The 20531-nt window shown below is 46.8% G+C and overlaps 1 protein-coding gene and 1 long non-coding RNA gene across 2 annotated transcripts; one reads left to right on the forward strand and one right to left on the reverse strand.

Moving 5' to 3' along the window:
- The first annotated feature begins 213 nt into the window (after positions 1-213).
- On the forward strand, positions 214-10027 carry REG4 (regenerating family member 4). Its single transcript, XM_037135097.2, has 5 exons — positions 214-280; positions 3149-3246; positions 5819-5956; positions 7939-8044; positions 9948-10027. The coding sequence occupies exons 1-5, from the start codon at positions 214-216 to the stop codon at positions 10025-10027; spliced, it is 489 nt and encodes a 162-aa protein (XP_036990992.2).
- An 8679-nt stretch (positions 10028-18706) lies between these two features.
- LOC119041701 (uncharacterized) lies at positions 18707-20335 on the reverse strand. Its single transcript, XR_005081089.2, has 3 exons — positions 20077-20335; positions 19779-19874; positions 18707-19609 (listed from the first exon to the last, which is right to left on the reverse strand). It is a non-coding gene; the product is annotated as an uncharacterized LOC119041701 (long non-coding RNA).
- Between the last annotated feature and the right edge of the window lie 196 nt (positions 20336-20531).

Consider the following 20531-nt stretch of genomic DNA (forward strand, 5'->3'; position numbering starts at 1 on the left):
TGAGATTCCCTTTATTGGTTAAGTCAGAAAAGTTTTTTTTTTTTTTCTCCACGTGTGATTTGGCATCTAAATTCCTGGTCCGTCTCACCAGTGCAAATGTGTTCAGATTGCGGATCTAGGTGAATCCAGGAGCTTCAGGCGAACGCTGACGAGGGCTCTGAGATCCTCTCAGTGAAGGTTTCCGAAGCACTTCTGTCCTCGAGGAAGAGGAAGATGGCAGCCCAAAGGGCGTGGCTGCTCCTACTGCTCAGCTGCACAGCCAGCACTCAAGTCCTGGGGGGTGAGTATCAGCCGCTCAGCTGGAACTGAGCCCACGGCCAGTGTTCACGCGACAAGTACGGCACAGCGAGCCTCATTCGCCCCCGCAGTGTCAGGCACTTCAGGAAATAAGTGTTGGAGGCTGGAACAAAAGACAGTGTAATGCGGTTATTTTTTAAAAAGCCAGGAAATTCCAACTTCCTGTGTGTGTGAGCCATAGTTGAATCACAACTACATGTAGATTATAATGATCATTTTAGTTTACCGTGAAAGGTAGAGACGATGTGTTTAAAGTACCCGACACCTCACTGTCAGTAAATGAAAGCTGTAATCAGAACTACGAATGTTCAGACATTGCTTTTCTATGTGGACATACAGGGGATTTGGGTTGGAAAAATAGCTCCTACACAGGTATAGACCCAGCATGACACATAACATAACATGTTAACAAAGTGGGGAGCAGAACCCTAGAATCCACCAGAACAGAAAACAGGGAAAAAACTGTGTGAGTGAGCTAAAACCAATTATCACTGCATACCGGAAATGGAAGGAAATGAAATACGGGCTTGTCTGGTATAACTCCATTGTTCTATGGATGAGGAAGGGTAGAGACCTGCCCCCCGTCACTCTGTAAGATTATGGGGTGCTCTGGCTGCTGGTCCTGGGTGCCGCAGAGTCTCCAGTGGCCTCGCTGGGCATTGCACATGGAGGATAAGTGAGAAAACCAGGGCCGAGAAGCGCTTCTGCTGAGCAGAGGGCCTCTTGAGGGTGTGCAGTGCAGTCTGCGGCCCGTCACCCCTCCCGGGGGGCGTTGATCGGAAGAGAAGACAGCGAGAAGCAGGGTTCTTTGGGCATCATGTGGGTGGCCATGCTGAAGTCTGCGGCCCAGCCCCCAGCTCTCTCAACCATCTGCAGCTGCTCAGGACCTGGACCCTCCGACACCTTCTCTGAACCTGCTGGAGTGTGAAAGACTCTGGCGGGCTCCTCTTGCAAGCCGCCTTCCAACTAGTCAAGTAGTTCCTGTTGCCCTGCTTCTGGCTTCCCTAAGGCGGCTTGAAATCTGCCCGAGCTCCATCCCGGGGCGTGAGACACAAGCCCCCTGCCCAACTCAGGGATTCCACCGAACTTCTCCAGTTTCCCTCCTGGGGAAGGCGAAGCCAGAACACTCACCCTGGTCCATCCATCCGTCCCCTTTTCACAGATCTTCCTGTCAGCCCTGCACGAAGACTTTCGACTTACTCTTACTGTCTTGGGAGGAACTCTCACGACACATCTTGTGTACTCCTTACATTGTGCCTTATGGGAAAATCCAATCTTGTATTTAAGGGGAGCATGGGGAACTGAGAAGTGCCTTTTCTCTGCCCCCGAGACTCGATGGTCAAGACCAGTACCCAGCTGCCTCGGCAGTGATTTCTTTGTCATGGCCCTCAGCGGCCCTCACCTGAAACAATTCACTCAATGTGTGGACAGAGGAAGAGCAATGATCTGTGGACAATAAAACACTCCACCCAGTGAGTATTTTAAAAAATATTACACCAGTTAAAATGATAATATGATATAGCTACAATTGGTTAAGTAGCTACTATTTATTGAACAATTACTACATACCAGCTCTATGCTAATCACTGTCCATGCACTATCCCATTGAATCCTCCCAAAAACCCAATAAGGGAGGTATGTATTGTCGGCCCATTGTGCAAACAAGAAAACTAAAGCCTGGAGAGGTTAACTAATGTCCCCAAGGCCACATCTACAAGTGGTGGAGTGAACAGACTGTTAGCAGTCCAGGCAGTCTGCTAGCAGCTGCAGGCTCTTGACCCTGTGCAGTGGCAGGGGCTCCAGCCCCATGAGAGGCCTGGCCTGGGCCCCAGGCTGCTGGAGGCACGCTAGCTCTCTCCCAGGTCCCACCTCCCCTCCACCTAAGTGACCTCTGCAGGTCCCTTCACCCCTTTGAGAAGATTTTCTTATCTGTGTGGTAGGGACGTAGCAGCGCATCTGGCTCTTAGGAAGGTTCTGGTCCTACGGCAATCTGAATGATTCAGTGACGTGGCCCAGTCACCAATCGCCTTGCAGAAGCGCTTTGGCCCCCCAGGTCACGCTGCCTTGGGTCCTAGGCCCTGACTCTCCTTCCCTTTTGCTGTGCTTGCCTGGCAGGTGCCCTACGCCTCAGGTGAGCGAGTGCTTGTCCTTCCTGTGCCCACCTCGCACATTCCTGCCTCTACCCCTCTGCTCAGCCACCCCGCTTTGCTTGACACATCCCCCTCCTGGGGACTGACTCAGAGCCCACCTGTTCTAAGCATCAGCAAATTGCTGCTTCACCTGTCCTGTGTCTTCCTGGACAAACCAAAACCAAAACAAACAACACTCCCTTTGTGCAATGTGTGAAACTACCAGTGCGTGCGCCTCCCCCACCCCTGTGATGCCTGGAATGACGGCTGTTTGATCTCAGTACCAGTGTGGGGTCGTGCCTGTTGCTGAGCAGGTCTGTTCAATTCTGCATTCAGCCAGTGGGGGAATAACCGCAGGGTGGGCGCGGGGACCCACCAGGCTCACGGTGAGACGAGCCTGAGCCAACACTCCGCCAATCAGCCCATCGCTGCAAGCCCCTGCTCTGACACCTTGGCTCCCCTAGAATTAGAACCTGTTCAGAGCCAGTACCCAGTAACCCGCAACGGATCTGATGGTGACCTCTCCCCGGTGCAGTTATCCTAGTAAAAGGCCATCGTTCCCTCTGGGAAAGGCTGGGACGCAGATGCCCAGTATGAAGTGTTTTCGGCACAGGAGGGTCCTGCCCATTCAGTCAAGGGATCCCGGTCTGTAAACCGGACCAAGTGCAGACATGGATTGTTTTCGCCATTGTAACTTGTCGTTGCCTTTTGTTTATGTTCAGACGTCATCTTTCTGCACGACTGTCCTACTGGGTGGTTTTACCACAAACTCAGTTGCTACGGATACTTCCAGAAGCTGAGGAACTGGTCTGACGCTGAGGTAAGAAATGTGGCCCATGCTTGGACTGGCTTCTCCAAAGCAGGGGGCCACCTTGGGATCCGGGTCACCTTTGACTCAGAATCAAGGACCCTGCTTGGCATCCTGAGAAGTTACCCAGCCGGGGAAACAGAGAGAAGAGGGTTGTGTGCTCTGCTCACTTGAATTTTTGAGCACTGACGGAGCTCTGTGCCCAGACCCTCGATGGGCTGCAAAGATGTAAGGATGAACAAGAAGCAGCCCCTACCCTTCAGAAGATCACTGTCAGTAAGAAAGACAGACAGACGTCAATCCAAGGAGGATGAGAAGCTGAGGAGCTTATAGAAAGAATAACTGGATTGCAGCAGGAGGTTTACCCAAGAGAGCCAGGGGGTGGCCGGGGCTGGAGCACCCACCTCAGAGCCCAGATGGAAAGTGAGTCAGGAAGAGGCAAAGCTCTGTAGTCTGCACACCCCAACCGATACTGATGCACCGTTGTTGCTTCTTCCCCCGCTGAGGCTCTAAGAGCTGCCCAAAGAGCCGGACTAACTGAGTCACCTCCCAGGCGCACGGGGAGTCCGTGTCGCTGTCTCTCTGGACTGTGGCTGCTTAATGGAAGTAACTGTGGGGGCGCCTCCTGGGGAAATATGGGGTGATCTGGATCCAGAGTGGCCCCAGAACCCCTGGTATAAGCAACTCAGCAATGATGGAGCCCTTACGGCGAGATGGCCACTGAGGATACAAGCCTTCTCTGGCCTTAAAAAGCACAGAATTAATGTAAGATTGTGACATTTAAATGGAAAATTCCAATGCAGTGTGAGCATATGTGACCTCCCAAGATTCCAGCAAGAGTAATGAGCAAACCCAGGGAAGTCGGCCCAAACCCAATGCTTTCCTGAGCTGATGTGAACCAGACAAACAAGGTCCAGTGAAGGAAAAGGAGCTCACAGACAGCGATGGGCTTTCTCCTCAGTGTGTGGGAAGCAGCTGGAGGAAATAAGTCTCGGGAGGCCATTTGTATGAACGCCTGTCTCTGGAGATTCTGGCGCTAATTCTGCCGAAACATCTCTGGGGATGTGGGAGTGCCGTGGACCCGAGGTTAAGTCACGACCGATGCTCACTAGTCACACATGTACCTCACTTCACAGGATTTCTTGCTGTAAAACGGGACAGCACTGCCCTGGCCAGTGTGGCTCAGTAGGTGGAGCATCATCCTGCAGGTCAAAAGGTTGCGGGTTCAATCCCTGGTTGGGGAGTATGGGAGGCAACTGATCGATATTTCTCTCTCACATTGATGGTTTTTTCCTCTCTCTTGAAAAGCAATGAAAAAAAAATGTCCTCAGGTGAGGGTTAAAAAAATGGGATAACACTTTTACCCCTTGGGGTTGTCAGTAGGATTTATTAAAATAACTTTCCAAATGGCAAGTTACATGGCACGTGGTAGATGTTTAATTCAGGTTTTTGAGGCAAAAAATAAAAATAAAAAGGTCCACAGGATTGATACTGAGCTTTGGCAGAAATAACCATACAGAACTAGAGGACAGAGAAGGTTCTGGACACCGTGTTGCTGTGGCATGTATTGTATTGTCCTTGACAGTATTGATGGCTGGTCTTAGTTTTCGAGACTCCTAGAAGCTGCCCAAGGAGACAGTGAGGATAGAGCGAATCTCGGACTCCAGAGGTGGAGGGTAGTCTGAGTTCTGTTCCAGCTTCGTCTCTACCAAGTGTGAACTTGGAGGGAAAATATCACTTAAACGCCTCGAGCTCATTTCTTCCGCTGTCCCGGGAATTTCTATGACGGGTGCACTCACTAAATGCTGGCCGGTAGTCCGGCTTCCAGGCCTCACACGCTTGAAAGTCAAATGCAATTCCCAGTACGAAGGCGTTTTGAAATTGTAAAGTGGTGGCAAAGTGTGTGTGCTGAATTGTCATGAAACAGGAACCACACCTCGTCCCAAGCACGATCCTAAAGACACTCATTGGCGTGGCAACCACAGCCAGTCCGTTTTTTATTAAAGTTTTATCACATCAGCAGATCTCCTAACACAACTCTGAAAGAGCATAAAATAAAGCATATATCTCTATCTATAAAATGTTTCATTGGACAGTAAGTTTCTGGTTAGAGAATAGCACGTTTTACAATCAGTGACTTCTTAGATTTATTTGAAATGCAGTATTATAATGCGTAACTATAACCATAGTATCCTTCTAATGACACCCTGTGCGACAGCCATTATTTTCTGCATTATTCTCCATTTACAGATAAGGAAACCAGGCTGCAGACAGGGGAGGTGACTTACCAAGGTCACACACACAGTAAGGAGAGGCAAGACCAGGACCCCAGGCCTCTCCGGGGACCCTAAAGCTCATGCCCATGCCTGGAGCTGCCAGTTCCTCTGAGAACTGACACTTGTGACAGTGTGTTCCCTCCTGTGGTGGCGGGAAGGACAGGAAGTCTCCTGTGAGGTTAGGTTTACTACTTCCGGTGGAGGCGGGGCCATGTGAGTCCTGGAGGTCTGGCACGCCAGGGTCCTGAGGCGAGGGCTGTGCTCCTGAACCTCCGGGCATCGTTGCAGCCCCTTCTCCTTGCCCACAGCTCGAGTGCCAGTCCTTTGGAAACGGAGCCCACCTGGCGTCTATACAGGACTCAACGGAAGCCGAAGTCATAGCAGGATACATACGAGGCTACCAAAGAAACCTGTCGGTGTGGATCGGCCTGCATGACCCACAGAAGGTAAACCCAGACTCGCTTCTACAGTGCACCCTGGGGGCGGCCCGAGAGATAGCCCCTCCCCGGGAACTGGCTGCCACGCCTTCTGACCAGGGGCACGCGTAGTGGGCCTTCCTGGGTTACCTGCCTCCAACTGAGAGAGAGGACAAGGCCTCAAGGTCAAGTTCAGTTCTGGCTCTCAGTGGAGAATACAACATCCCGTGGCATCATTTAGTAGACCTTTTATCTAATTAAAGTCCTCCCAAATCTCAGAGCACAAAACTGCCGGCTTTACAGAGTCTTCAAAAAAACGTGCGTGTAAGTATGTACATACGGGTACATACATATATGTATAAACACACTCACAGGCCTGTTATGGGACCTGGCTTAATGAAGTCTCCATTAGATCTTGGCTTACAGTTGAAAACTTTCAGCTAAGCTTTTTCCTGGGCGCTATTATGCTTCTGGTGTTACCCTTAAGTTTGTGCATAGACCCTCATTTTCTTCTCTGTCCGCACCTCATCGGAAGGCATGACGTGTGAGGCCTTTGGGCTGGTTGTGGAGGTCTCCCAGGGGTCTGCAGTGTGGGGGTCCCTGGCAGGGCTTCTGCAGCTGCCCCAGACAAACACGAGGCACGCAGGATGGAATGCCAGGCTGCTTCTTGATCAAACTCTGCCAAAGATGTCACAAATATCTTTTACAATGAACTTCCCATGTTTTAATGTGTTTATACTATGATCAGCCAGAGCTCTCTCATTCAGAGAGCACATACATATTTACACTCTTTCCACTAGATAGTTTTTGTAATTTAAATTTTTTAATTGAATTACAAAATTTCATTTATGACTCCCATTTATATTTATGACAGAGGAAAGTAAGTGACAAATAAAAAGTGTTACAATGGCCCTGGCCAGTGTGGCTCAATTAGTTGGAACGTGGTCCCATACACCAAGTGGTAGCAGGTTCTTCCAGGTCAAGGCATGTACCCAGGTTGCGGGTTCAATCCCCAGTCAGAGGGCATACAAAAAGGCAACCAATCAATGTTTCTCTCTCATCAGTGTTTCTCTCTCTCTTTTTTTCTCTACCTTCCTGTCTCTCTAATGGCAATAAAAAATGTCATTGAGGTCTGACTGATGTGGCTCACTTGATTGAGTGCTGGCCTGTGAACCAAAAGGTCACCAGTTTGCATCCCAGTCAGGGCACATTCCTGGGTTTCGGGCCAGGTCCCCAGTAGGGGGCATAAGAGAGTCAACCACGCATTGATGTTTCTCTCCCTCTCTTTCTCCTGCCCTTCTCCTCACTCTCAAAATAAACAACATCTTTAAAAAATAATTTCCTCAGGATTAAAAAAAGTGTGCAATGTCTCTAGTTGTTAAAGAAATGCAAATTAGCATGACATAATATGACTTATGTTATCAAACTCTTGCTTTGTCTTAATAAATAATATTTTTAAGGCTGGGGAGAAATGGCCCAGTAGGTGGGGATGTAAAACCGCTCATCCCTCCAAATGAGCTATTTTACAAAGCAGTTTGGTGACACACATCAATACCTCCAGCTACTCACGCCCTGTGCCCATTAATTCTCTTTCTGGAATTCTGTCCTAAAAAAAAATTTTAAGTACAGAAACAACTTTATGACCAAAGTTGTGTATAGCACTATTATTTGTGATGATTGTAAATTGAAAACTATATAAACGTCAATCCTTAAGGAGATTATTAAGGTAAATTATGGCACATCCTTACTATTAAAACATGTTTAAGAAGCAAGGTACAAAGCTGAATATATATTTTAAAGATCACCACATTTTTAGGACAATAAAAATATTGTGAGGGACAAAAATGTTTACACCAGAAATAAATGTACCAAGAGATTAGTAACATTTACAGAAGGGCTTTCTATTTTCCCTTCTCACACATTCCTGAGCTTTCCCAATTTTGACAGTAGAAATTGCATTGGAAAAGGGCCCTGGTGGGGCGGCTGACGCCCGCGTGTCCTCTGTCTCGCAGAATCAGCAGTGGCAGTGGGCAGACGGCACCTCATTGTCGTACAAAACCTGGTCTGGCAAGTCCGTGGGCGCGAGCAAGCACTGCGCCGAAATAAGCTCCAGAGACGGTGAGTTCGAAGGCAGCGCCTTCACCGCTGCCCTTCTGCTGTCAGCACAAAAATGGACACTCGTCCTTCACCCCCATTTCGCAGCAGCAACACTTCTGTTCTCCAGGACAGTGGCCTCGTCACAGACATTGTACACCAGCCTCTGTCATTTGTGACTATTTCACAATCCGCCATGTCACCATATCAGCTGTTCAGTTAGTTACTTAACATTTCCTTCATATCCACTCGCTTTTATTCCTAAATACATTTATTTTTAAATCCTATTTTATACCATGGTGCTGGGGTGGGGTGAGATGTGTCACATTTCGGGAAACCCAGGCTCCAGGGAGCACACATGGGTGACTCTTCTCTGGCTTCTTTATGGTGAAGGGACCCAGACACCTGGACCTGGCCTGGGTTCTTCCCTCCTGCTGGTTTCTCTGAGCTTCGCCTCCAGACCCAGTGCCCAGAACCTCAGCTGCAGGCGGCACGTGTTACTGGAGCCTCCTCGTTTCTCTTGCGTGCCTTTCCTTCATTCTTAGCTTTGTTTGCTAATACGCTAGAGTTTTTGGCCTTGGCAGTAGGACGTTGGGATATAGTAATACTTTTCCCCAACACGGTAGGTTTAGCGTACCCTGACTTTATTTGGTGGATGCCAGAAGCACCCGCACACACACACACACACACACACACACACACACACACACACACAGGTTGTTACAACCAGAAAGCTCTCCAGACACTGCTAAGTGTCCCTTGGGGAACAAAATCCCTCCCACTTAAGAAACACAGCCAATAAGCATTATGTGAGGTTTCAGGTGTAAAACAAGAAAACAGAATAGTGAAGAGGAAAAGGAGACTTGATGCCAAGGAGAACATCCCAGTGGGTTTAAATGCTATGACAGCCTCACCAGAACTCCCCTCTGAAGCAAAGAGTGGGCCTGGGCTGGCCTGGACTAAGGACTCAGGGACTGGGGCTCAGGTAGAAGGGATGCAGAGAAGGGTTAACTTGCATCTGAGGAATAAAACTATATGCCCAGAAAAGAGCGAGAAAGCTTTCTAACAGCAAAGAATGAATGGTGCACATGAAAGAGCAAACTCCAATGCGAGGTCCAGGAAGACTCTCAGACATAAGAACGCTTTATCACGGAAGAAGGAAGGACTTGCACAGACTGACAAGCTGTGGTTAGTCACAAGGCATCTCAGATGAAAGGAAACAAGCAAGACCTGTAGGTAGAAGCTACCAAAATGTGGGTTTTTAAAATCTGAACTAAAGGAAAAATAATTGAACAATAAGCACTGTTCAAAAATGTAACAGCCTACCCCAAGAAGTAGTGAGTGAGACACTTGTCACTAGAGTTAACCAAGGAAAACTGAACATTGTAGTTGTTACTGTAGTTGCAGCCTTAGAAGTATGAGAAGAGAGGCTCAATGGCACACAAGAATCTATGGGGGCACTGGGCCTACAATATCAGAATCTCTAGGGCCGGAGGCCAGACCAGCTGGAGGGAAGTGGTAGACCAGATGCCTCCTGCAGTCCCTCCCGGGAATCCGACATTTCAACCGGACAGAGTTCTCAAACAAAAATATCTTTCCCATCAGTCCATGTTCACAGTCAAGTACCTGTTGTCCTCCAGAGTAAACCAGGTCTTCCTCTCCAGATTCCTTCACTGATTGGATGATTATCCACATTATAGCAGGTAATGGGCTGTACCCAAAGTCTACTGATTTAAATGCTACTCACACTTTTAAAAATACTTTCACAGCAACATCTAGACTGGTTTTGAGCAAATCATGGCACCATGTCTTGGCCAAGTCAGTATGAAAAATTCACCACCACACCTTACCTCTGCTCTGGCCAGAAAATGCTGCTAAGCTCAATATAGAATCAATGCATCAAAATGTTTGTTTATTTTCTTAACAGATTTCTTAACTTGGGAAGGCAATGAATGCAACAAGCACCAACACTTCCTGTGCAAGTATCAACCCACGTATCAACCGTAGAGCAAGAACGGAGATTCCCACCAGCCCTTTGCACAAGCCCTTCCTCTTCCCTCTCGGCCATACTGGCCATGTCTGATACGTGGCTCAGAGAGTAAACGCAGTACCTAAGGCTGGTGAGGTTCTTACTGCGCTGGCTTTGTCAGGCTCAGAGGCAGAGACCTCAACATTGATACAAGAGTGGGTTCCAGCTCCATGTGTTCACCCCACAATCGCTGTCCTTTATATTCTTCTTTCCCCTCCCCACTTCCATTTGGCTTGAGCAGACTAGGAGCGCACATCTGCCCTGACAAAGGAGTTGGGTGTTTGGCCATCAGGGATACAGGTTTGAAGATGGGAGGAAGAATCCAGGCAGGAGCCTCTAACCACTCCCCCGCCCTGCCCCGGTCCTCTCTCTGTTGCCCATATCCTTCTCCTCAGCCACCTGCTCATTTTCCCTTTGGCTATGGGCCCATCCACCAGTATTGACCATAGTAGGCTGATGTGGGCCATAAATTCCAGGGTCATCTTTTAAAAAAACCCTCACCTGAGGATTTATTGATTTTAGGGCAAGGGGAAGGGAGGGAGAAAGAAAGGGAGAAAAACATTGATGTGAGAAAGAAACATTGATTGGTTGCCTCTCGTACTCTCCCCAACCAGGGACCAAGCCCGCAGCCTAGACATGTGCCCTGACTGGAAATAGAACCTTCGACTTTTAGGTCTACGGGACTGTGCTCCAACCAACTGAGCCACACCAGCCAGGGTTCCCAGGGCCATCTTTTAACAGATCGATGCAGGCACAGAAGGTTGCTCTGGTCCAGTTCAGTGGTGATGGAAGAGAAAAGGTAAAATGAGACTGAGGAAATACATCCAAGTCTTTCTTCATCTCCTTCCTCCTGGTCTCTGCTTCCCATCTCCTTGAAATAGCTCCTCCTCAGGAGCAGCCCTGACTTGAAGAGAGGAGAATGTGGCGGGGGGGGGGGGACATGCCTGCCCAACCTCCAAGCAGGGGTGAGTGGCCGGGGGTTATTTAGTTCTGCAGGCTGCAGCCTGTGAGGGGTGAAGGCAGCCAGAGCAGGTGCAGTGGAGCTGACCTGGCCCTTGGGTGCTCGTCTCTTCCCTGCTCTTAACAGCCCGTGAGGCCTTGTTCGAGTCTCTGTGCCTGTGAGCTTTAAGATTCCTTACTGCAGGGGGTCACTCCAATACTGAGGAAGTAATTTTGTCCTCGTGAAGATTCGCGTCTCCTCGGGTCGGGGACCTACTTGGCAATGCGAGAAGAGACAATGTGGACTTGACAGTTACGGAAAGCGTGGCTTTGGTGTGATCACGTGTGCGTGCCTCACAGGGAAACGCCGCGGGAGAGGAGAGGACATGTGGTGGGGCCACGTGTGGACGGCCACTTGCTTCACCCACGCTGCACTGCCAACCAGTAAACACAGCGTTATACCCGGACCCGAGAACACTCCAGTCTGCTTAGAGAGTGCTGGCTGGGAGTGGGAGGAGGGTGCGCCGGGGAGGGAGATGAAGGACGGAGCATCGACCCTACCCACACCCCTCCCCCTCTCCTTCTCTGTCTTCTTCCCTCCCCCATCACACCCTTGTCACCCCTCCATTGTCAGAGAGGAAAATATCAGAAATAATGCATTTCTCCCCACCAGGCATTAGGAAACTGGTTAACCCAGAGGAAAATCTCTTCCTGGTGAGCCTTCAGAGCAGATGACAGGGAGATGGGAAGGGATCAGTCTTGTGAAGCATGTAGTTACTTCAGCAAGGGCCGCCGGCAGCTTCTGTGAGGCTAAGTCAAGGTCAGAGAAACTCTCAATAGTGTCAGACCCCATGATAGAGGTGGTAGATAAATGGGGTGTACTAGGCTGATATGAGCCCCCCCCCAAAAAGACCTTTGTTGGATCAGTGCCAGATTCTGTCATTACAACTAAAAAAAATGTAAAGGAAATTTGGATGACAATATCGCAAAAGGTAGAAATTCTCAGTATTTTCTGATGACTGCACACATGAGAGAAAAAAGAAACCTTGAGCCACCGAATTCAGTTCAATCTCCAGAGGAGAAATACTTCACAATAACAAAAAAGTAGAGATGAACAAAATAAAAACGCAATAAGTAACAAATACCACATACACCAACGCGCAACTAAGTAAACTCTTAACAGTCATTCTACAGACATATTCAGATATTTAAAATATATTTGAAAACAGTTCTAACAGAAAAGCATCACCAGCTTCAAACAGATGTGGCGATGTGACAATAGCTAAGTGCCCCCCCTGCAGTTTGCATGAGTGTGCACACACTCAGTGTGAGTCTGTGACTCTCCCAAGTGGGGCCGTGTAGTCCCTGGTCTAATTAGAAGGCTGGTCCTCTGCTGACTCTGGAACTGTGCTGGTTTTCATTTACCCACGTGGACTTTCACAATTCTTAACAATCTATCGAGGAGGTATAGTACTCAACAAAATTTTATTGAATGCCTGCCATGTGCTGAGAACTCATTTCAGGGACTAGAAATCCACTCACGAACAAAAGGAATGAAATTCCTGACCATGATAGAATGTACACTTTAGTGAGGGTGAGGAGGGGGGGTAGCAAGACAATGAAGCACATAAGGAGATAATGTAGTACGGCGAGGCGACAGGTGTCACGATGAAGATATAAGGCCAAGGAGGGGTACAGAGAGCAGGCACCTGGGGTGTGGACAGAAGGGTTAGTGTGCTTTTGGCCACAACTGACAGCCAGACTGTCTCAAGTGAAAAAGAAAATGTATTGGTTCATGTTCCCTCACAGTCCACATTTGGGGTAGATTTGGGCTTCAGGTGTAACTTGACCACAGGCTCCACGAAGTCCAGGATAGGGCTTTCTCTCTGGGGTTTTTTTGCTGGTAATTAACTTTCTTATGCAGCCCCACTGAGTTGCAAGGTTGGCTGGAGCAGGTCCAATGTTCCCCTCATCAGGATAGAGAGCCGCAGCCCTCAAACAGCTTCCAAAGAAAGGCCCGTGGCCAGGAATCTCGCGCCACATGCTCTGTCTTCCCGCAGTCACTGTGGCCAGGAGGACTGAAGGTGCTGCCTGACCAAGCTCGCTTGCATCCCATGTAACTGTCTTCAGGCCCAGGGGTTCAGGCGGCTTCACCTCAGGGAGCGGCCTCTGCTGCAGATGTGGTGCCTTTGTAGGAAGCAGGCCCCTGGCCATGAGACACGGCCCCGTGGACCCGCAGGACCAAGGCAGGCTGAACTTCGACCCCTAGCTGTGGACTTTGGGGCAGTGTGAGCACTGCCCCAAACTCCTCTGTGGCCCCGCCGACGACACACACGGCTGGGAGCCGGTGAGGTGGCTCCCGACCTGGGGGCCAAGGGCCACCCTTGGAGACGCTCTGCCCCAAGGTCCCACCACAGGATTTAGAACCAAGCGTGTGAGCTGAGACTGGACAAGCATCTGATGCCCCAAAAGGGAAAAGTCAGGTAGATGTTCTTTCCCAAGATGCCTCACTTAGGTGAACTCCAGCCACAACCTGGGCAGTTTATCATATTGGGAAGAGCAAAGGGTTTGGAATTAGGCCGCCCGGAGGCCGTGACTGCCCCCAACTGGCTGTGTCTTCTGTCTCTGGGGTCTGAGGGTCGAATTACTTAGCAGAGGTGAAGAGGCTGCAATAGGACCTGGCATGAGCGCTGAACAAATGTCATTGTCCTCTACGAAAGTCACAGGGACTGTCGTGATTAGCTGCTGACTGCTGTGACACAGGTGGGAGGACAGCGACACAGGAGAAAACTGGATTCCAGAAACCTTGCAGACGTGTCTGCCCGGCTGTGCACAAGCACATAGGAAGCAATACAGACACATGGTAGTTTGGGGGGTTTCTTTGAAGAGCTAAGATACAATTTCTTTTTTTATTATTACTTTTAGAAAGAGAGGAAGGAGGGAGAAAGAGAGGGAGAGAAGCATCGATGTGTGTTTTCCTCTTGTGTGCCCCCTACTGGGGACCTGGCCCACAAGCCAGGCATGTGCCCTGACTGGGAATCAAACCCTGGCTCACAGGCCCGTGCTCAATCGCTGAGCTACACCATCCGGCGCAGATACGGGTTCGTGAAGGGGGCACATACCAAGCACGGGTTCAAACATTTAGCACACACTTCCATCAGACATGTGAAGTCTGCACAGATAGTCACTGTATGGGTAACGGCAAAGGAGAGTGATGTGAGGGCATAAAGATTAAGCCAGAAACCATTTATTTTAAGGTTACATAGAGATGCAAATCTTTGCGTTCTTCGGTTAGATGCCTTAAGACATAGAAAGCAGAAACTATAGAAGAAAAAATGATAAATTTTACTTCAAAACTAAAACCTCTTGCTCTTAAAATATACTGCCAAAAAAACTCAAAGACATGCCATGAAATGGAAGAGAATATTTGTACAAAATACCTCTGAGAAAGGACTTGCATTTCACAGGAAGACAAACAACACATTCTTTTAAATGGGCAAAAGAAATGAATACTTCATCAAAGAACACATACAAATAGCCAATAAGCAAGCACGTGAATAGATATTCAACACTACTGGCCTGAGATCCCTGCAGATTAAAACCAAATGTAGTTATCCCAGGAATGCGTGGTTCAACTCAAGAAAACCAGTCAATCTATGTAATGCATAGCATATATAAAATGAAAGAAAAGCCTCACGTGGTTATTTCATTTGTTTTTTTTTTAAGCATTTGGCAAAGTCTATCATCCCTTTGTAATTAAAAAATTCCAGGAACTAGGAATAGAAAGGAACTTATTTAACACAATAAAGGGCGCTTGTGAAAAGCCTGCAGGGAACATCATACACAAGGCTGAAAGTCTGCACAGTTTCTCCCCAGATAAGGCAGCAGACAGCATTGCCTGCTTTCATTTCTGCCGTTCAACGTTGCACTGGAAGTTCCAGCTGGAGCAGTTAGACAAGAAAAAGAAGTAAAATTCTTTGGATCCAAATTCCAAAGAAGTAAAACTTTATTTACCAATGACATAATCCTGTTGCTGAATGATTTACCACATATTGATTTCTACAAAGCAGGCCTTGGATTTGTATCTGTTGACCCAATCAAGGTGAATGGAAGTTTCTGATACAATAAGAAAAATTTCTAACCATCCTCCTGAAATAGGAGACAGTGTCCATGATGCTTGTCACTACCAGAATCAATAAATGGAGACAAGGATTGAATCTTCATGGGCGCTTTGTTCAGATGGCCAGCCATCTGAAAAGATGTTGGGTTAATAACCCTCGAAAACCATCTTAACATCTCATTTTAAGCCTAATTTTTATAAGGACAAGAAAGCGTAGGTAAGGGGTTTGAAAAAAAGGTTAATTGGAAAAGAGTTGTAGTCCAGCGGATTTCTTTGGAACTTGGTCACATATTCCAGTTCCTGGAATAACAGCTTTCCACATGCATTAGTGATGTAAGCCTATCAACTATAACTACAGCTAAAATCTTTAGTTCTTGTGTTCCCTTTTTAATCTCCATCCTGAGCAGCAGAAGATGAGACATGAGGGAGATGGCACTGTTTGAAGAGCTGTCACTTGGTGCCTGGGATTTATAAATTGGGACTAGGGACCACAGAGGAATATGGCTGTGTCTAGAATAGTCAGTTCCAGGCATCTAGATGTGAGCTGTGGGAGATGGTCTGGAAAGTGTCTCCTGAGGATACGTCAGCCTCTAAAGGATGGGTGGCCTTGCAGAGCTGAGAGATGTAGGGAGACCATTTCGTCAGGAACGACAGTATGAACAATATAGTGTAAACAATGTGTAAGTGGAAAATGAAGAAAAAGAGTGACTTTTTAATTAGGCTTAAGGAAAACCAGTATGGGATGGGGACATTTGAGGTAAATTTGCTCACTCAGTATGAGCTGCAGGTGCTTCAAGTGTTCTCTGTTGAAGCTATATTTGTTCACCTTTCATGTGTCTGTTCCGAAACCGTCCACAAGGACACACATGAAGGAAGGTGTTAACCATGGCTGTGATGGCCTCCTGCGTGTTTTCTGTTTGCTTATTTGCATTTTTCTGAGATGAGTTTTGTCTTCCTATTAAGAAGAAAACAATCAAGGAAACATCCCTTGTGGGGGGAAAATTTACATTTGCTGTTTAGATGTTTTTTTTTTTTAATTAAGAATACCAGACATGTAATAGTAATTGCAGGCACCAGGATTTTGTCAGGAGGGTACTTCCCAAGTCCTTGGCACCAGGAGAGCGAAGTGTCCTGGTCTTCTGATTCTGTTTACTCTGTAGGATAGCTTGATCTCCTGACTTTTCCTCTAGATCCTGCTGCCCAATGAACAAGCAAAAACAGGTTTCAAAAAAGTTTCCCAATAAGTACAAGGCAGTATTTATTCTCTCTCTGATCTGAGCCAAAGCCAGATTATTGCAATTCGCCATTCAGAGAAAAACTCTTTCACCAAGTTGCAACCAAAGATGACCTGGAATACCATGATGGTGGTTTGATGTCCTAGATCCTGAAGCCAGCAGAAGTGCAAGTTGCCAAGTTCCTTCCTTCACAGCCACATGATTCTTTTTCTTATCTCATGAAAGGTTGATGACATTCACACAGCAGACACTCCCTTGATTTCCCAAGGTCCAACTTGCACGCATCAAAAGACAGGCATGACCTGGCTGGTGTAGCTCAGCGGATTGAGTGCGGGCCTGCGAACCAGACAATTGCAGTTCGATTCCCAGTCAGGGCACATTCGTGGGTTGCAGGCCAGTTCCCAGCAGGGGCCAGTTCCCAGCAAGGGGTGCACCAGAAGCAACCATACATTGATATTTCTCTCCCTCTCTCCTTCCCTTCCCCTCCAAAGATAAATAAATAAAATCTTTAAAAAAAAAAAAAAAAGACAGGCATGGGTTCCCCCGTAGAGGAAATGGGCAGTGGGTGGTGAGAGGGAGCTTCAGGACTTTCTGCAGGACGGTCCTTTTCAGTCTGTGGATATCAGCTCTTCTTCTCATCTCCTCCCCAGTGCACAAGGATAGACATAACCCCATTCGTTTACTGAACACTCACTGCGTCCAAGGCACTGTGCACGCATTACCCCACTTACACATCACCACAACCCCATGATGCAGGAACTAGTATTCTCCACACTAAATAGCAAACAAGTGGATTCTAAGACATTTTAAATGATTAGTTCAGTTTACTCAAACACTATCAGTCTTGTAGTTATGAATATAAAATGCTTTTCTATTATTATTTTTTCTTCCACTCCAGCTTCCTCCCTCGCCCTACCTTGACAACAATTCCTACTTGTGGCTGTGTTTGTAAAACATGCATTTTGCTTTGTGAATATTCACTTTACACTTACATGAAGGTTACTTGGCCCTACTTCAGCAGTGCTGCTGTGGGTACATTTAATGCCTGTGGCCAACCATCTCATGGCACTTGGTGTCGTGCCTCCAGCCACAACTCACAGGTGTCTCTCTGATGATGGACACCCAAAGCACCTTCAAGTCCCCATCGGAGTTCAGTTTCATATTTCCTTACAAAGTTCATGTCTGTTAAAGAATCTATCCTCCTCCAATTAATTTGTGATGCAATGTGTATCATGAAGATCCCTGTGTAGACCTGAACCTGCTGCTCAGTGCCCTAGTTTACCCCAAGGCCTATTCTTGTACCCAAACCACACTATGTTTGTTACTAGGAATTCATATACCTGGAAGGAGTCTCCTTAATTATTATTATTTTTCAAGTTTCGTTTGGCCATATCTGAACATTTTTTAAATATATGTTTCAGAAAAATAATCAAGTTCCTCAAAAAATCCAACTGGAATTTTTACTGGGTTTCAATGAATTTGTGGAGGAATTTTAGAGGAATAAATATCTTTATAATATTACATTGTGTGTAGAATGTTTCTCTATTTTTTCAAATTATCTTCTATGTTGTATATAGTTTTCAAAGTTTTTCCGTAGAGATATTACATAGTCTCTGTTAAATTGATTTCTAGACACGATATAGTTTTTGTTGCTATTGTTAATCGGATTTCCTTTTTTTTATAGTTCTGACTCAGTTAACACTGATATAGAAAAATCCTATTGATTTTTTAAAAAAATTAATGTTGTCTCTGACTTTGTTGAATACTTTCTTTAATTCAAATATTTTATTTATTTTATTTTTAAAAATTATTGTCATTCATTTATTTTTAGTTGAGTTTTCTAGGAAATCAACATATCACCTACCAATAAGAATAATTTTATATCATGTCTTCAGTTCTTTCAACTATCATTTCTCGTTTCTTTTTAATTTTAATTTATTTTAATTATTAATGCCATTACAGTTGTTCCCGTTTTCTCTCCCCTTCCCACCTCCACGCAGCCCCGCTCACTCCCCTCCCTCGTCGGTCCCCATGATGTGGTCCGTGACTGTGGGTTGTGCAGAAATGTTCTTTGGTTAATCCCTTCACCATCTGTCATCTGGTCCTCCTGCCTTTCTGACAGCTGTCAGTCTGTTTCACGTATCTAAGCTTCTGTTACTATTTTATTCATTAGTTTATTGTGTTCATTAGATTCCACATGTAAGTGAGATCATGTCTCTATCATAGTGTTATAAACAATAGTGGCCATCCTTGTCTTATTGCTGATATATTTTTAAAAGACTTTATTTATTATTTAGAGAGGGGGAAAGAAGGGAGAAGGGAAGGGAAAGACACTTCTATCAGAAACATCAGTCGGTTGCCTCTCACATGCCTCCAGCTAGGGACCTGGCCCGAAACCCAGGCACATGCCCTCACTGGGAATCTAACCGGGGACCTTTCGGTTTGCAGGCCAGCACTCAATCCACTGAGCTACCCCAGCCAGGGCTTATTCCTGATCCTAAATTAATGTTTCTCCTTTAAGTATTTATAGATTTTTTTTAATGTAACATTTATAAGTTCTTTCCTAGCCATAGTTTGCTGGCTTTTTATCAAAGATAGGAGGTGAATTTTGTCAGATATTTTTTCTACAAAAAGACCTTCCTTTTGTCTTTAGCTGAAGCTTAGGTACTTAAGGTGGTGGCCTGGGCCATTTTGGGGGGTTTACTCAATTTTCCGGGATGTCTCCCATGTGTAGAGGAGGTACACACCTTATTAATCTTGTTTGTTTTTCTCTTGTTACTCTGTGTTTTACTGCAGGGAGGTCCAAGAACCTAGAGGGGTCAATGGAAAATCATTTTTCCTCTCCTACAGTTTCTCCTTAGTGCCCGACAGTATGAAATCTTCCTCTTCCTTCTTCAGCACACAGGCTGTCTATTTTATCTTCTCGGTCTGTTTGTTTCCCAAAACTGTTTCCAATGGTGCGTGTCTTTCAGCATGCTGTCTTTCTTTCACAGTCTTCAGAGGATCGTTATTTTGGCATTCATGTTCTCTGGGGGTAACGGCCACTCTCTGGTGCCATGTGTTGGGAAGCACTGAAGGCCTGGCTCTGGTATGTGTGTGCATCGATCGGGGGACAAGCCCTCAGCAGAGAGCCCCAGACATTGCAGAACCACTGTCGATAACCTCTGTTTGCTGCCAGGTCACCAGGAGACATCCCTGACCAAGGTTTCACATTTGAACTTCAAAGAAGCAACAGCAACAGGAGGAAATATCGCTGGGCCATCAGTCTGGGGTTTTGAGAATGGAGGTTTGTTACAGGCATCAGCAGAGTATGATTGGTCAATCTGCACGTCTTTGCAGGAACCAGGGTGGGCTTTTACAGTGTCCCTCCCTCCCCCGCCCACTCCAGCCGCCCTCCACCCCAGGCTTCAGACCCCTTTCCAACCTCATCCCCACCTCCACTCTCGCTCTTCAGACTTCTCAGGGATTCCTCACCGCTTTTTTATTTATTTCCTTTGTAAAAGTCCTCACCTGATGATATGTCCATTGATTCTTAGAGAAAGAGGAAGAAGAGAGAGAGAAACATCGATGTGAGAGAGAAATATTGATTGGTTGCCTCCCATTCGTGCCCCGACTGGGGACCGAATCCACAAACTTTTGGTGTTTGGCATGATGCTCCAACTAACCAAGCCACCTGGCCAGGACTCTCACAGCTTTTATAAAAAATTGCTCTTCCAATTCACACTTTACTCACTTTTCTAGTGCTTTGGGGGTTGGTTTGGAAAGAAGCAGTCAGCAGCCATGTCGCCAAGTCGAAAAGTTTTCACATGATCAGATGCTGTGCCAGTTACCTGTTGGCACAATTCTGAACCCTCAAAAAAAGCAAAGGAAATCGATTACGTGAATTGGTTACTTTGTGACATATTGTTTGTTATTGGCAGGAAATGACAGTGAGCAGACAATCTTTTTCAAACTGTTTAAATGTTTGTGAAGGTGAAAGTTGCCAATAAATGCCAATGAAAGAATGATGTACAATGCCAGGGTTCAGTCACCGAGGACCACCAGTGACTGTGCCATTACTACACTGTATCTCCCTGTGTAAATATTGACTCTTCCTTCCTGGGACTGCAAGTTGCCTCACTGGCTGTGTCTGCTGGATCACCATAAAGGTCACCTTAAGCGGGGAAAGCCAAGAAACAATAAAACACC

The sequence above is a fragment of the Artibeus jamaicensis genome, unplaced genomic scaffold, assembly GCF_021234435.1.
Source record: "Artibeus jamaicensis isolate MK-2021 breed Jamaican fruit bat unplaced genomic scaffold, CSHL_Jam_final scaffold_1689, whole genome shotgun sequence".
Classification (NCBI taxonomy): Eukaryota; Metazoa; Chordata; class Mammalia; order Chiroptera; family Phyllostomidae; genus Artibeus; species Artibeus jamaicensis.